The 17,790-nt window shown below is 41.2% G+C and overlaps 1 protein-coding gene across 1 annotated transcript; it reads left to right on the forward strand.

The window, feature by feature from the left end:
* The first annotated feature begins 689 nt into the window (after positions 1-689).
* On the forward strand, positions 690-6,506 carry cahz (carbonic anhydrase). The gene is made up of 7 exons (XM_042074024.1): positions 690-851; positions 1,037-1,234; positions 3,094-3,212; positions 3,512-3,604; positions 3,714-3,776; positions 3,872-4,027; positions 5,371-6,506. The coding sequence occupies exons 1-7, from the start codon at positions 818-820 to the stop codon at positions 5,488-5,490; spliced, it is 783 nt and encodes a 260-aa protein (XP_041929958.1). The 5' UTR covers positions 690-817; the 3' UTR covers positions 5,491-6,506.
* The last annotated feature ends 11,284 nt before the right edge of the window (positions 6,507-17,790 follow it).

Here is a 17,790-nt window from a genome sequence, read left to right on the forward strand (position 1 = left end):
AACGAGACCTGGATGTTCTTACAGAATGTGTCGGGCCCTTTAAAATATGTCTTGGACAGAAAAAAACGCGGGGACATAAGCCGACTATAGTGGAAGCATCACGCAGCTAGTCAAATGTACCATTTATGTGATTTCATTTCATTGCATCTCTGTGTTGTCATTGTGTGTCTGCGTTCCATGAAGTTATCACGACGTTGCCTTTTCGGATACGTATTTTTGGACTAAGCTCAGGCTGTTACTTGTGGTACATGGCAACAGGACGTTCATGAGGAGGTCAGCAAATCGGTCATGTCTTGCAGTCAAGTGAAATGCTTAGCCTATGTTAAAAGCGCAATGAAACGCAGTCTAAAAATACGAATAGGAACCGCAACAGAAAACCCAGTGTAATTTTCTGAAGGACATCAAAACCCTGGCAAGGAGATGTTGCCTGGAACGCGCCTATTGCTTTTACCAACACAGCAGCGAAGGCAGCAGCAGCATCTATTGCATTTTCGCTGTAAGAAACCTCGTCAATTAAGCGAAGCGCATCCAGTAGCCTACACATAGTTTGCAGGCAAACGACGATGGTACCGCGGATGCTCAAATGAACGAGTTTTAGATATGATTGCCAAACTGGTAACTCCTCCTGTTCGAGCCTGGACTACGCAAAGATCATGTGGCCAGACCCACAGATCTAAGATACAGGACTGGTAGCAGTAGCAGGTCTATAAAAACCTTGCTACTTGCTCGCTCAGGGTGTCAGAAAGACGGAGCCACTTACCGAGATCTGAGCTTTTGAGGATTGTACATATCACACTTCATACAGGATCTATTCACCATGTCTCACGGCTGGGGCTACGGACCTACCAATGGTGAGAATTACCAACATACCACCAAAAGAGTGGACCATTAGATACATTTTGATAAAAAAAAAAAACTGAATTAATATGTATATCATAATGAATGAATGATGTATATCAGTAAATGGTGTACTGGCATTCTTCAACAAATGTTTGTACTAAACTTTGTTTTGTTTTTTCTCTCTCAACCAATTTAGGACCAGATAAGTGGAGTGAGGGCTTCCCCATCGCTAATGGACCTAGGCAGTCACCTATTGATATCATCCCTGGCCAAGCGCCTCATGATCCTGCTCTGAAGCCTCTCAGACTTAAATATGACCCTGCCACCTCGCAAAGCATTTTGAACAATGGCCATTCCTTCCAAGTTGATTTTTTGGATGAGGAAGACAAATCAAGTAAGTGATTCAAAATATTTGTATGTACATTAAAGAGTGTGTAAGTGTTAGAATTGCCACAGAAGATTCTTTTTCCTGTTTTGATGTTGGTGCCAAGACCGATGCAGAGGAGTTGTGCAGCCCATTCTTTGTCTTTTGTGTTGTGTTGTGTTGTGTTGTGTTGTGCTGTGCTGTGCTGTGTTGTGTTGTGTTGTGTTGTGTTGTGTTGTGTTGTGTTGTGTTGTGTTGTGTTGTGCTGTGCTGTGCTGTGTTGTGTTGTGTTGTGTTGTGTTGTGTGTTGAGACTCACTGTTTAAGTCGGCAAATGTTGGGGTACTGCTGTGAGCAGGAACGTTATGTCCCTTTGTTGTATCAGTCTCCTTCACAAGGACATTTGCGTGCGCGCCAACTTTTGATAAACAACGTCTGCGGTATTGCTTGCCCTTGGATGTTTAGTTAAATGTCTCTAATGTTAGATATTCTTAGAATTAATTAGAAAACTACAGTTATATTGTTTCATAGGGTCAGTGTTTTTTTGAGGAAATTGTGTGAGCTGTACTGCTTTTCTGAATTGGATATTTGAAATTGGTTTCAGCAGTTGAAGGTCTTTGTGTACTCTAGGGTGTGAAAACATACATTTTGATAAGAGGCGCCTGGCCATTGATTATTGGAAGCATGGGCTGAATTCAGTCTGGCTCAGCATTCCACTGGCTCTGCCATGGATGTCCAAGCTCCTCAACCCTTTGTGTCCCAGAGTGATAATATATTCTTTTATACAAGAGTGGGGGGAAAATCCTCTATCCCTCAGTGTGTCGAGGAGGAATTTGTACACTGAGTCCTTATGACCAGTCCAGTCTTAATTCAGACTCATCACTCTAGTTTTATCACTTAAAGGACACATTTGGGTGCTGTGTGGGCTGCAGCAACTCTACCACATTGGGCAAACATTTACTTTAGGCTGAAACTCACACACGTCCAAACACAAATATAAGAAACAGTTACAGCAGTGAGGAAACAGAAGCTTTTTTTTAGTTACTTAATGTTATGTATAGGGCTGTCAATTTATTAAAAAAAATAATCTAATTAATTACATACTCTGTGATTAATTAATCTAAATTAATCGCATATATAATTTTTGCTGTGAAAGTATTTTAAATATTTAAATTCAAATGAATCATTGAATAATCAGCATTAGTGACATTAAAGTTCAAAAACTATGTTATTATTATTTTCACTGTTCAAATAATTGCCATAATAATCTATGATATGACCTAATATTCTGAGGAAATAAATTCAAAAGTGCTTTGGGAAGAAGTTTTTTTTTTCACATACAAGGCATTTCAGGCCACAGATATAACCTAGGGGACACAATGAAAATAAATGAACACTCCCCTCAATGTCAACACTTATTTCTTTGCATTGATGTGCGTGCGACTATAGAGTTGATGAACTCCGGTGATATGCAAATTCCTTGCTGCAGACATTGCAGAGGACTTTTTTTTCAACACTTTATTTTTTATCAACACCATTAGGTCATTTTTTAAAAGTAAATGTTCCAATCAATGATCCAGGCAGCACGTTTTCTTCTCTCTCCTTCATTTTACAGTCTAATTTTTACTGACTAGAACGGCTTGGGGTCAAAGGTCATACGGAATCGATTAATCTGCACTAATTTTTTTAATCAGTTATTTTTTCTCAAATTAATTAATCAAAATGAATCAGTTATTTTGACAGCCCTAGTTATTTAAGCTTCTAAATGTTATTTAACAATGTGTTTCCTATTAATACTGGTCGGTAGAATCTGCCTGCCTGTATACTCATGTTTTATCACCTTTCTCTCTCATTCTCTTTGTCTCTGTCTCTCTGTCTCACTCTCTGTAGCTCTGACCGGAGGGCCCATCACAGGTACATACAGACTGAGGCAGTTCCACTTCCACTGGGGGGCCAGTGACGACCGTGGCTCCGAGCACACCGTAGCTGGCACCAAGTTCCCCTGTGAGGTACAGCCTGGCACCTACGCACTCAGCCACAGCACAAACACTCCACACCTATCAACACCTTTCACAAACACACCTCTCTTTCATCCAGCATGCTGGGTTTTCTAGAAACACATGATCTTTGCAAATTACACACACATTACCATCTAACGCCAAATCTCATGTTGATGATTACTGAAGAAATGCCCAGATTTAATTCTCAAAAGCACTCTTTACTGAGGTGTAGTACATTTGGTATGACACAGTAGCTTATCTAAGGTGGTAACTTTTTGAATTCTGTTCTTCTTTCACTTCATTTCCAGCTACACTTGGTTCACTGGAACACCAAATACCCCAGCTTTGGTGAGGCTGCCAGCCAGCCCGATGGCCTCGCTGTGGTTGGAGTGTTTCTGAAGGTACCACTAACCAGACATGCTTTATTAAAATACAGTATGTGTACTTGTGTTTGAGGTGCAGATATGAGGTGTGCATACATGTTAACATGTGACTTCTCTCTGCTCTCAGATTGGGGCTGCCAACCCAAACCTGCAGAAGGTTATAGATGCTATGGAGGCCATCAAATTTAAGGTACCAAATGGCTTAATGTCATTTCACGCTACTGGGGGTTAATGGAGGTTGGTCCGAGGATCTGACAGTCTTTTGTGACTCTTTTCCATCACCAGGGTAAGCAGACAACATACCCAAACTTTGACCCCAAAATCCTTTTGCCTGCTTCCCTGGATTACTGGACGTATGATGGCTCCCTGACCACGCCCCCACTTCTGGAGAGTGTCACCTGGATCGTCCTCAGGCAGCCAATCAGCGTCAGCCCTGCCCAGGTACAGCACCACAGCATCCCATGAGCCTTTAGGATATCAGCAACTCAACTGTAACTCAGCTGCAACTCAGCCACTCCTCAGCTGGGCATTTGAAAAGCCACTTCAGATTGGGGGATGTGGTCAGACTGCACTGCAGGCTGCTGCACTGTCATGGTTCTTTATAATGAAGTCTGGAGTTGTGATGTAGATACTGATAGTAACGTCAGGTACACTGATTCTCACACTGGTAGCACTGCACACTAACATACTGCTTCTAGATTGTTAATACATTGGTAGAATGGGCTGCAAATGTGTGTGTGCATGTGTGTGTGTGTGTGTGTGTGTAAGTAAGTAAGTATGTGTGTGTGTGTGCGTGTGATGTGTGTGAATAGAAGAGAATTACTCCAGTATTCCCCATGGCAATGCTGAATGAGGTTAGTTTACAGCTAATATTTACTACATGTACAGTTAGGTCTACACATTAAGGCTCCAACTCTTGGCCAGAGCCACCTTATCCAAGGGAGGGTCAGCTGTGAGTCCTCCTCTGCTCAGTTAGATTACATTATCTCAACGCTGCATTATGCTCATGTTGGACAGGGAGCCCATATCACCTGCTACAGGCCTACACAGCCGTAGTCATTGCTTCAGCCTACACCCATATGAATGTCAGGCGTCAGAGTGATGTTTGATGTGGCTGTTTTGAAAACATTCAAGGGACATTTTATTTGTGCAAAAGGTGCAAATCTATCTATTCTAGGTCAGGACACACAAAAGTCAAAGGATGGTGAACCACAGGCTGTGCAGTCTCTTGAAGCTAGTAGCTGTTCACTGGATCAGGGGTCACACTGTGACGTGGCAAGGAAGTGAAAGTCTGCCAGATGGTGTTGGTTAAAGGTTACCATGACACATAGCACCGTTCTCACCGTTGTGTGAGAACATGTCACCACAAAATTCCTAGTTACCTGTAGGCCTCTAATGTAGCCCCTCTTATCTATTCCTGTGATGTTCATGCAATATGAAGGGTAAACACTGCCATTCTATAATTCGGTAGAGTCCATAATTTATACTGTATCTATTACACTGCTGTATGTCTGCATAGCCTGTGTATGAAGCCTGTTTGTATCTCCATGGTGCAGCAGACATTGCTCCATTATTCTTGTGTGGACTTCAAATAAATTCCACAGCACATTCATAAAATGTTCTATAAGTGGAATAGGAGAGCTGTAAGTACAGGGGACAGCCCGTCTGGGCCACAGCAGCACATGCCAGTGAGTGCCACAGCCTTCAAGTGCAGAAGAAATGACATTTTGCTTTCTCCGTCTCTTGACACATTCTCTCCATTTCTCTCTCCCTCTTCTTCGCAGATGGCTAAGTTCCGCAGCCTGCAGTTCTCTGGCGAGGGAGAGTCCGCCTGCTGCATGCAGGACAACTATAGACCACCGCAGCCTCTGAAGGGCAGGAAGGTCCGTGCCTCCTTCAAGTAAAAAGTCCACCACCATTCTCACCTCAGCCTACCTGTGTACCAGCCAGAGTGCCCTAGAACCAAGCCAATATATGCATTTTTATATTTGCCCCATAGATACATCTATCATGTTATTGATAGGATGAAAAGCACTGATTTTATAGCTTACTTTGCCTTTGATTTCCTTTTTTGGTGGAGTAGTTTTACTGAATGAGTTTTTAGATGTCTATTCCATGTCAGTAATTGTATTTTGTTTTTTCAAGGTATGTAGAATTGTTGAGTATGTTGAGGTATGTAGAATTGGATGTTTTTTTCAAGTTTGTATCATTTTGAGTCTGAAAATCTGCCATATTACGAGTGAGAAAACAGTAAAATCGCTAGATATGAAGAGAAAAAATTGTACAAAAATAGCACGAGCGGCTGAGGAAATATCTGTTGGCATAGCCATGTGCCTCAGTGCTTTATCCTGACCCGCCATAATCCCTTAGGGGGCAATGCGAGGCTCACATCAGATTAACGTTGTGGCTCTGCCAATATTGGACTTGGTCTTTTTTCCCATTCAGTTACTGTCAGTGGAGGACACCTGTAATTCATCCTCAGACCATCTTTGTGGTCATTTCATGTGCTCTCCAGATTGAAAATATAGGTAGCTATGATACAATACATCTGCCTACAGGGCTTTCACATAATAATTGCTGGACTCTCCAAGTGATCTTTTTAAAAAGTGTTCTGTGTGTCTTAAATCATGATGCAAGAGTAGGGGGGAGAATGTGTGATGAATTCGCTGAGTCTTATATACACATGCATTCGAATTTTACTGATTGTAGTATTAACATAAAACAAAAAAAGGACTTTTAGGTGTTGATGATTACTTTAGTTTTATGGAGTATGAATGGCAATAGTAGATATGAATTGCTACAGTATCTTTGATGAGACATTTTAATCAATCAATATTGTGAGGAAATATGAACCTGTCATTGTGCAGTGTTTATACAATGAAATAAACCTTGCCAATAAAGGAAATATATTTTATGAAAATGCAAGATCTGTCTTTTCTTTCTGTATGAAAGTTGCATGTAAAAACATAGGCCAATATGTTAAAGCTCTTGCTATATATTTAAATATAGATTTGGCGGTTACAATGTCAAAATAGCATTTTAGTTGTGTTATATCTGAGGCAGACTTGTGGCAGCTTGGTAGGTCTCTCTCTTAAGCTTGCTACTCAGTGGCCTGCAAATGCTCCGTCCTCAGTTCCGGACACAGGGCATGTGGAGTACAGTCATGTGACTCCACCATGAGGCCAGATGTAATTTCACCTCTGACCCCTTCCAATCCGCAGAGGCAGCAGTCCAATACCACTCTGCAGCAGAGATTCACCTCTTTTTTTTCAGAGAGTAATATCCGGTGTTAGTGGCCTGAGGGTCTAATCTACATGCCAGTCGGTTTCAGGAACAGTCCTTGTGTTCATATTCCATTATGGAATGAAGAGTGGACCAAAGCCATGTGGAAGTTTGGAAGAGGTTATACCTGTAGCTTAACCCTCCTGTTATCCTTGGGGTCAATTTGAGCAACGTTTAACATCATAAAATACTGTATATGGTTCACTTTTTTTTTGCTTTGTTTTTTGCTATGTTTCATGACTTTTCCTCAATTGACGGGTACAACAGAGTTAGCATGAAATGTGTACAATAATATGTTTTCAATGTCCTGTACATATATTTTGTACATTGGTGTTCCTTGGGGTCAGTTTGCCCCCAGCTGTATGAAAAATAAGATACATGAATATTTGACACATTATTGATATTATTATTGTAATAGTATGAGAACATATTGTTATTATAATTATTACTATATAGGACTGTATAAGTCAAAAGGTGAAGCAACAGCAAGCCTTTGGGCTGCTGACACTGGATGGGCAATATTGCCAGCCAGGGTTCCGAGGTTCATAAAGGGGTGTGGGGGGGGTGAGATGGGATTGTTTTGTAGGGCTTTTGATGGTAGTTATTACACTCTTGTTAAGTACCTGTCACAAAAAACTGGGTAACAATATGAATTATAATCATTTTCTGAGGGTTTATTTAGCTGGGGTCAAATTGACCCCAGGGATAAAGCATGTCGGTAAGATTTGAGGTAACACAAGGGTTAAGTATGCTGAAATCTCCCTGAATCCATGTGAGTGTTTGTAGTCTCCATGTGAAAATGAAACACACACCTCAAGCAATTGATATTCACACAGGCCTTCATAGTTATCTCGACAGATCTAATTTCTTCAATGAAACACTGAGAGGAGAACTACTAAATGATTCAGGCCGCACTCCGTCTAACACCAACCATTTCTCGAAGCATCACAGATGCAAAAAACAGCACATTATCAAAGCATCGGGACAGCTATGGCTGATGTCAGTTTGAATGCTGCCTTAGAGCACTGTAGTTGCCCGTCCCTGGAACAGCTCTTTCTTTTTAGCAAGCCTGGCGTCACACCATGGATGAGGGAACATTTGGATGCCAGTCCACTTCTCATTAACGCTTTGAGAAGAGTCCGACGGCTCTGTTGTCTGGACACAGCCTTTACGTAAGAATGCCCTCTGTGTGTTTCACATGCGGCTTTGCCAGGGAGCCCCCCCCCCCCCTCTCTCTCTCTCTGATTGAATTCAGTGTATCTGGGTCGACATCATCCCCTATGATGTGAAAATGACGGTATTGTTCTCCTCAGGTCTGTCCAGTGCATCAAAGAGCCCCCTCAGTGTCCCTGCACGTGTTTAATTCAACTTCAGTTCTGCTGCAGTTAGTGACAGTGGGTTGAAAATATACTACTTGGGAAACATTTTCTGCTCTATTTAATTTTTAGGTTTATATACATACATATATGCACAATAGCTACTTATTCTTAATACTGAGAGCATTACGTCCAACAACATACTTCCTTTGGTATTTCCATAATGTTTAACTGCACAAAAATAATCCTCAACATAGAAGACCTCATATGGTGAAGGACAGGGTAGCCACTCAGCTGGCCAATACTACACAATTCTACAAAAGTCTGTCCAGAGAGAAGGGGGAGGGGTTCGTGGAGAGAGAGAGAGAGAGAGAGAGAGAGAGAGAAAAGAAAGATGGGGGAGGAGAGGAATTGAATAGACTGGGAACGGACAGAGGCCAGAGAGGAGAGAGGACCCGAATAAAAGACTGCAACAGAGAGGAGGGGGACGCTCAGGAAGAGGGGGAAGACCTGGACCACAAAGGAGAGGAGGTGGGGGGGGGGGGGGGGCGCTGGGTGAGCTAGGAATGAAAGCCTTTGCTGAATGATGAAGATGAGATGGGAGAAATGAAAGACAAAAACACCTTCTCATTCACCTTCCCATGGTGTAAAACATTTGGGAAAACAAAACAGTCCAAAATACTAAGCGCTGTACACTGTAAAATCCCCCATCTGACATAAATGCACAAAAGCCACTAGTGGTCAGTGGTCACAGTCCAATCAGTTATCTGTATAGTGATAGTGCATGTGATAGCACTTCTCTACATTGAAGCTTGCATGCAACAAAATGCCTAGATCGAAGGGTCAATCAATTATGTGCTGTCATGGACATATATATATATATATATAGAAATGGAGTGCCACTGGTGGTGGCTCAAAAGTGACCCAAGTCAAGAGCCACACCACACGCTAAAGAGGGGCTGTGGCTCGACCCCGGGTGGACGCGGCTCTTCCGCGTGGGAAGCAGAGCAGGGAAACACACACACTCAGCACCTTTGTGAGTACTCTCTGATGTATCAGCTTTCACAGAGCTGTGCAGTCTGGGAAGAGTTGGGAGGGAAGGGTGGGCTGTATGCTCAAACGTCTGACAGGTTGGATGCCAGTAAAGTGATAGTAAGGCAAAGGCATTCTCCATGCAGATCCTTTGTTTTTAAGCTACTTTCAAAATGCAGCTAAAGGTTGGAAATGTGTGTTTCGCAGTCAGTGCTTGTGAAACAGGAAGCTATGTGATAACACACCTCCACTTCTACAGCCTTGCCAGTTTGTAGTAGTGTGCAGTGCCCTAAGAGGATCATGATTGTAGTTTGCTTAATTTTATCATACAAATGTATTATATAAAATATTATAAGAAAGCATTATCTCCCAATATAATGACACAAAACACTACCGGTATCTTGTTTCAGGATGCAAAGTGTTCCCTTGCCATTATCTTCCCTTCCTTTCCTTTCCAACCAATGCAAGGAGTGTTTGCTTACATTTCCTTCAGGACCAACAAAGCTCACCAACGTCCTTTTGAAGGTGTGCATTCCAAAATTAGGCTATGGTGAAATTGTTGCATGTTCTCTAAAACTCTGAATATATCGGCATTTTTGGCTTTGGCATCACTAATGAAAGCATAACAGTTAGGAGTCAGCTACTGCATGTGTAAAAGGGCAACCATGTGACCTTAACCCGACCTCTATTTGTAAACTACTAAGGCCATATGATGCTAGAGAGAGGGAACTCCTGAAACAGACATTGGACAGAGAGATAAGAAGTGTACTGATAAGGAATGGGTGGGTGTCCTCATTTTACACAAACATTCATTTGCATTACCACTACATACACAGAAAGAATTGAACATGAACATGAAAGAATATGAATTGGATGTGATGTCAACTCATATAAAAAAGAATGTTTAGGATAAAGTTAACTTTATAAAATCTCATCTTCATACATCTTTACCAGGGTTACAGAATCTAATGTTTGATTTCATCTCAGTGTTGTAATGTTGCCAGAAGGCTTTTAGAGAGGTGTGTTGAGGACTTGAGTATTGATAAGGAGTTTTAATGAAAACAGGGCCATTGTCATGAAGGGTAATGGAGTTTTGGTGACTCATTTGTTCAGAAATTCTTTAAAAGTCAACAAGTGAGGGATATTAATGTATAAACCATTGACAACAAGGAATATTTAACAGAGCATGTGGGCAGCTTGGAATGTTGGATTTTTTTTTTAACTATTGACCATTTAATGCGCACAAACATGTGCTATAACTTTATATCTTCTGTCTAGTCATCAGTTTCAAGTGTTAGTGTTACTGCTACAATGCCACTGTTAGCCAACACCTGAATGGTGTTGTTAATGACAGACCAAAAATTGTATGAATGGTGGCGAGCATCTTTGCTGGGTGTGGTTGAGTGGGTGGGGTATAGCAAGTCTAATCACCTCCTGACACATTGGAAAGCATCTGTGTGCTTGATAACATACAGTCAAGTTACTTTATTTATATAGCATATTTAAGTTAAGCTAAATTTAACTTTATACAATCTCGTTTTCATACATTACAAAATCTATGAAAATGTATGAAAATTTATGAAAAAGGGTTACAAAATGTAATGTTTGATTTAATCTGTGTTGTAATATTGCCAGGCTTTTAGAGAGGTGTGTTGAGGACTTGAGTGCTGATGAGGAGTTCTAATAAAAACAGGACCATTGTCATGAGGGGTGATGGAGATTTAAAGACAACAGGAGTTGACCGAAAGTGCCTCACAGTCGAGGCAGGCAAACTAGAATAATGCAAAATACAGAAACTTAGAGGGACAAAGGCTGAACTCAACAGATAGATAGACATAGAAATAGGGGGTTGAACTTCACAAAAAGACATAAAAGCAGCCTTGAGCTGTGCTAACAGCAAGAGAGAAGAGGTGGGCCTTTAAGTTGGATTTAAAACAGTCGATTGTAGGGCAGGACATAATGTGTGGCGGGAGGTTGTTCTATAGCCTAGGGAAGGTGACAGTAAAAGCCTTCTTTTGTCTCAAGGCGTGAGTGTTTACAAGCATATCATCAGCATAGAGCACATACACACATATAGGGGGACAAGCATATCATCAGCATAGAGCACATACACACATATAGGGGGACATGGCACAGGATGTGTGCAGAAGGGTTTTATTTCTGAACTCTTATCTGACCCCTTCTGGAAAACTAAACACATTACAGCACTATTTTCTGTGTTCAGTTTACTTATTGATTTCTGTTTTGGAAAAGTCAACCACACAACTTGAGGGATCATTCTTAAAGCAAGACATGCATGGCAAGAGGTCATTAGCATAGTGTAAATGAGTTTGTTTGGTTACACTTTACTTGACGGTATCCTTATAAGAGTTAAGGGTTAGAGTCATGTGTCATGCGGCCATCCGTATAAGTTAGGGTTAGAGTCATGTGTCATGTGTCATGTGTCATGACAGTGTCATGTGTTCATGACAGTGTCATGTCACTCTTATGTAGATACCTTCAAGTGAAGTGTTACCGAGTGTTTACTGTCAAACCTCAATGTCAATTAGACATAATTATACTTCAAATCAGAATTTACACTATCAGCAGTCTGCAATGAATTCTTGAATGAGACACATGCCAACTATCAGCTGGCTTTGTTCATCAAGACCAAAAGCTTGAATCCTCTTAGAGATTGTGAGTGATGTTTTTTTGTCAATAAGAAGAGTTGTATGGAGAGAATCTTGTTACACAATCCTTATTAAAGGCAATATGTACCAGCCCAATGTTGTTATTTTTGTATGATGTCTTATTTCGTTGGTTGATATTCCTTTGCTGTAGGAAACACATTTATAAGACATATAAAATCAGTGAAGTGTCTGTCGAAACATTGAGGCATCACAGCCTAGAGCTTTGGGAGATTAAGGTGTGCATCGCTGTGTTTAGGGCCTAATGAGTCACACAGGGATTACAGAGCTGGCTATTTTTACAGAAAACAACAACCCTCTGAACTGTTAATGCGGTGCATTGTTTACTGCCTTTGTTTACTTTTTTGTAAAGGGCAACCTGCCTAGTGTTTAATAGGGCAGTACAGAACCATTTAACATTGTTTCCATCTACTGGCGCGGTTCAGTTTGGAGGGGTTATGCACAGTAATCATTCACCTGGTCTGTGTCTCCACTGGTAAAAGGACCAGCATTTGGTAGGCGGGGTGTAGCCTAGGCTAAGTCCTGGTTTGGACTTAGGTTTAAAATAAGTTCCTTAAACAATTTTAACTAGTTTAAGTCAACTTGTTAATGTGAATGCATACATACGTCCATTTCATATTTTGTTAATATAACAAGACAAACAGGTTTCATAAGTATTACAAATAAGTGTAATATGTTTCATAAGTATTACAAATATGTGTTCATTTCTGCTGTTTTGGCTACCTGACATTAAAAAAATAGACTGGTTTCTGTTACGGTTAGCTGACCCTGTAAGCGGAGAATGGGATTCCCGCTAACATGCTTATGCCTAGCCCATACCGTGCCAAGACCGTGCCAAGAATCTTAGTACCCCAACATTGGGGTGCCAAAAAGGAGCTCGGCACGGCTCAGTTTTTTCCGTTTGCAAATATTGACAATGGGTACAGAAATAATTGCATGCCATGCTGTACCGAACTGAGCCTCTCACATGTTAAGCCATGCTATCCGATTCATTCTTTCATTTACTCCTCCTCTTTCTCTGCCTTCTTTGAAGGGCCCATCTTCAGCTTGGCCCTGCCAACCTAGATCTTCTTTCAGGGAGATCTAGTCTGGAACACCATAGTTCATAACCGTTTCCCTCAGACAAGAAAACTGCCAGGCCAATCAGAGGGGAAGACGAAACCAAAACTTATTGTGATAAACAGACGCAGCAACACCTGCAAACATCAAAAAATGCAGCTGGAAAAATACAGAAATATTTTCAGCAAAGGTAGACCCACATAAGGTGGCAATGGCTCAGGAGGTAGAGGAGTCGTCCAGCAACTGGAAGGTTGCCGCTTCGAGCCTAACTTCTTCTGACCCTGTCAAAGTGTCCTTGAGCAAGTCACTTAACCCCAGTGCTCCCAATGAGCAGGTGGGCGCCTTGCATGGCAGCCTCCGCCATCGGTGTGTGTGTGAATGGGTGAATGTGAGGCATGACACTGTAAAACCCTTTGGGTGCTTGGAGGAGTCAATAAAAGCACTATAAGTCCATTTACCAAGGTGATTTTTACATTCCTTTTGGCTGTGGCATCCGTGGCCTACTAGTCAGGCAATCGGACTTGTGACTGAAGAGTTGCCGGTTTGATCCCTGACTAGAAGGACAAATGTGGGTGGGGGGAGTGCGTGCCCTCGAGCAAGACCCCGAACCCACAACTGCTCCCCGGGCGCCGGATCAAGGGCTGCCCACTGCTCCGGGTGTGTATGTGTGCTCCTAGTGTGGGTGTGCTCGTAGTGAGCTCACTGCTCTGAGTGTGTTTGCCCTCGGATGGGTAAAATGCCGAGAAGAAATTGTAGGGGCAGCTGTGGCCTACTGGTTAGGGGTTCTGCTTGTAACCGAAGGGTCGCCGACCCAGTAGGAAAAATGTGGGGGGGGGGGGGGAGTGGTTGAGCACTGCTCTCCCATGCCTACATCCACGGCGGAAGTGCCCTTGAGCAAGGCACCTAACCCCCTACTGCTCCCCGAGCGCCACTGTAGCAAGGCAGCTCACTGCTCCAGGTTATTGTCCTTCACCTCACTGTGTGTTGTGTAAATGCAGAGACCAAATTCCTTGTATAAGCAAGTATACTTGGCCTATAAAGGCTATAAACCTGATTTACATTTACATTTTTACATTCATTGTTTCCTGACTGTTGATGCTGTTTATTGTCAGTTTGAAAAGTTTAGGCGTAGTAGGAAGTAATGTTAGAAATCTCGGATCAATGTGATTGGTAAGGCTGGACCAATGATTTCAAACTTAGTGCCCGTTGTGATGCAAGTGTTGCAAACGTTTCCCAATCGAGAGTCACCAGACTCTATTCACTTTGTGAATGAGTTTGGATTTTTCCAGGCTAGGCCCACCTACCTCTTCTCTACTAACTCTCTTTAACTTTGTCCTGTCTTTAAGTGTAGTGAAATTAAATGTTGCCTTTGCTAATTTCTTACAATGTCGGTTTGTTAATATCACACTCTTTCTCTTTGCATGAGGCTTCATGTTACGTTACATAAAGTTTGTTTTTTATAGACTGTCGCTGATATTTCTCTCTTTGAGAAATAAAGATACCTCCATCTTTCAATTTGTGTGATGCATCTGAATGAAACACACAGACTAGAATTTTGTTTTATCGAATTTTCATGAATGTGCATAAATTATGTAAACAAATGTCATGTGTGTGTGTCATAGTTCATCACTGCTACTTTCAGATGTGGGATCCTTGACTGTGGGAAGCAAACAGCTTTAGCAAGAATGCACATACCTCACCTATGCCACCTATAGATACCTCATCTATGCCAACCCCCACTGGAACCTTTCCCCAATAGAATCTTCCCCTTTCTGACTTGCATGAGCTCAGGTCAATGAGGCCTACAGGCCATAAATAGCAAATGGAAGTTCAATAGGTTATATCTATAGAACACACGTTCATACAAAGGCCTATCACAACATTAGATGATAATATATGTGCTACTATGGATTTATAAGAACTTTGGGTGCTGAGATATCATGTAAAACATGAGTACCTTGTCTCACCCCCCACAGCACAGACAATTTCTAATCTTTAAAAACAGCCCCTACAAGATTCTTAGCAATTCTGACCTTTTGACGATCGAAACTATCTCAGGAACAGCGATATGCCCCAAACAGGCACTACAAGATTCTTGGCAATTCTGACCTTTTGACGATCGAAACTATCTCAGCAACAGAGACATTAAACTGCCCCAACTGGTCCTTGACAATTCAAGAACTTCAGTGCATTCTCCTCCAAGCACTTTGGGATGTCTGGAGCCATAGTGCTCATGTCCCCAAATATGTTGCTGAATGCATTGTAAGCCATTCTAAGCTGTTACACACGCCAAAGCTGTTTTGTCATTCAAAATAGGGTATTGGTCTTCACAACTGAACGTAAATGCCTCCCTCCCCTTTTACAGTATATAAAAATGTCCAGTCATGTGTTACCAATATAATAACTTTAATTAAACAAAATCGGTTAGTGTTCTTTCATCATGGTCATGCGATCATTGAGGGCAAACTTTTTTACGCATGTGAATGAATACACAGTGCTAGTGACTAACCAAAGGATTTACATATTATTATTGTGTATGCAAAATATTACATTAAAAAGGAAAAATGGTTGTACTTTTGATTTTTGAATACTTATGTTTAAAAAGCAAGTAGTTCTCTACTTCAACTCAATTAACATTTTGTTTCACCTTCATCTTTCACTTGTATTGGAGTAATATTTCACAAGGTGTATCTGTACTTTCACTTAAGTAAAGGAATTGCGGGCTACTTCGTTCACCTCTGCTATTGGTTTTACCAAAAATATTTGGCAGTATTTTTAAACTACAAAAATATACACCTTTAAAGTATTTTGACACAAAATACAAAGCCATTTTCTTCAACAAAAATAAAATACAAATGACAAAATACTATTTTGTATTTGAAATAATTATTTTGAATCAGAAATACTCAACCTATAGTAGGAAGCACAATTTTTAAGGGGAGCTGTCCATGTCAATAGTTCTGAAATATCCTCTAATTTGATGGTGATGTCAGGTGACTGCACGTCACAGCTAGGCCTACCGTTTCAACTTCGGATCTACACATTAATTCACACCAATGCGAAAATAGAAAAACTGACAAGCATCCCAAGTAGGCTATATACTGTACCACACACAGACATATAGTAATTATTTAAGATTAGATTGTTGCACCTTTTATGTCTGTGTCACTTCAGAAGACGTTTGAAGATCGAGTAAGAAAGTGAGGAAATGTGTAGGCAGTGTTGGAAAAAGTACTAAATTATTGTACTCAAGTAAAAGTACCAATACTTTGATGAAATATTAGGCTACTCAAGTAATTAAAAATACCGATCTGAAAATGTACTCAAGTAAAAGTAAAAAGTAGTTCATTTAAAATGTACTTTAAGTAAAAATGACTTAGTTTTTGTTGGGGGGGGGGGGGGGGGGGGGTACTAGAACAATCAGTTTTACCTAGCTCGACACTAGATGTCTTATGGCGGAGTCTCTAACGGCATCACCGGCGGCCATCTTGTCACAGGCAAGCTTTCTGGGGGGCTCTGTGGTACCTGTTAACCTGACCCTAGCCAGATGAATGTCGTTCCGCTTAGCTCCGCCTAGCTTCACTCACATCCATCTGGGACCTCTTCCATTGAGAGTGATTTCTCCAACCAACTGAGGCCAATCAGGACGCAGGGCGGGAGTTTCATAGATGTGACATAGCGTAGAAGCGACTGTGAGTCTGTTATTAGCGTCACGGGTTGGCTTCGATGTGAGTGGTTGAAGTAGCACATCAATAGATGACGGACAAGTGGCTTATTCAATCATATGCAAGCATTTTTTGATTAGGCCCAGCCTTCTGAAGCAACACTTCAATGGATCTGTTCCAGATGGATGAGTGGAGCTAGGCGGAGCGAAATTCATCTGGCTATTGCCAGGTTAGGTACCTGTACCAGTAGGGGTTAAGTCATTGAGAGACCTCAGACCCATTAGACCAGCCTCAGACGAGTCGAGGAAGTGACGTCAATTCCGGAAATAAATACATAGTTTACTTTACTCTTTATGGAGAATACAGCTGGAAAAAACGTGTTTTCTTTTACAGTTCATGGAAAAAATAGTAACATTAGGTAGAAGATTGTTATTATTATTCGTAATTCACATTTATTTATTAAATAATCGATCGTGACTGTCCACGAGATCTGCCAGAGTCAGCTGGAAGGAGCTCGTGACTCACGCATAGGGAATCACGGCAGATATTGCTCGAAATTGTGGTTTATGGCTATCGTTTAGGTGTCCTTCCTATTCATTAACATGAACATGATGACTGACTAAATAAATGACTATGATGTTTAATAAACCATTGTAGGCATACAAGTTATCATTATATCACATCACATCAATTAAGTGTTTTCTGTAGGCTAGGCTACTGTGTGACATGCTTTACACCAGGCTACAGCATATAAATCAACAATAGGCTATCAACACGTTTGCAGTATCACTGTTGCAGAAATCACATACAAGAAGGCATCCTCTTGATTGTTTGTACATTTTTGCACATTCCAACATAAGGAAGCAGCATGAGGAAACTTGTCGTTTTTCTGCCTTATTTTCTAACTACTTTTACGAGTCTGCAGTATAATTTACTTTACTCTTTATGGAGAATACAGCTGGAAAAAACGTGTTTTCTTTTACAGTTCATGGAAAAAAATAGTCACATTAGGTAGAAGCTTTTTATTATTATTCGTAATTCACATTTATTTATTAAATAATCGATCGTAAGTGACTGTACACGAGATCTGCCAGTCAGCTGGAAGGAGCTCGTGATTCACTCATAAGGAATCACGGCAGATAGGCTACTGCGCGAAATTTTGG

The sequence above is a fragment of the Alosa sapidissima genome, chromosome 1, assembly GCF_018492685.1.
Source record: "Alosa sapidissima isolate fAloSap1 chromosome 1, fAloSap1.pri, whole genome shotgun sequence".
Classification (NCBI taxonomy): Eukaryota; Metazoa; Chordata; class Actinopteri; order Clupeiformes; family Clupeidae; genus Alosa; species Alosa sapidissima.

What these genes read in the sequence shown, in the direction of transcription:
- cahz (XM_042074024.1), top strand. Translation starts at nt 818, where the DNA reads ATGTCTCACGGCTGGGGCTACGGACCTACCAATG. An exon ending in GGATGAGGAAGACAAATCAA is followed by an intron (nt 1,235 to 3,093) that starts GTAAGTGATTCA and finishes CACTCTCTGTAG; the next exon opens with CTCTGACCGGAGGGCCCATC. An exon ending in GCACCAAGTTCCCCTGTGAG is followed by an intron (nt 3,213 to 3,511) that starts GTACAGCCTGGC and finishes CTTCATTTCCAG; the next exon opens with CTACACTTGGTTCACTGGAA.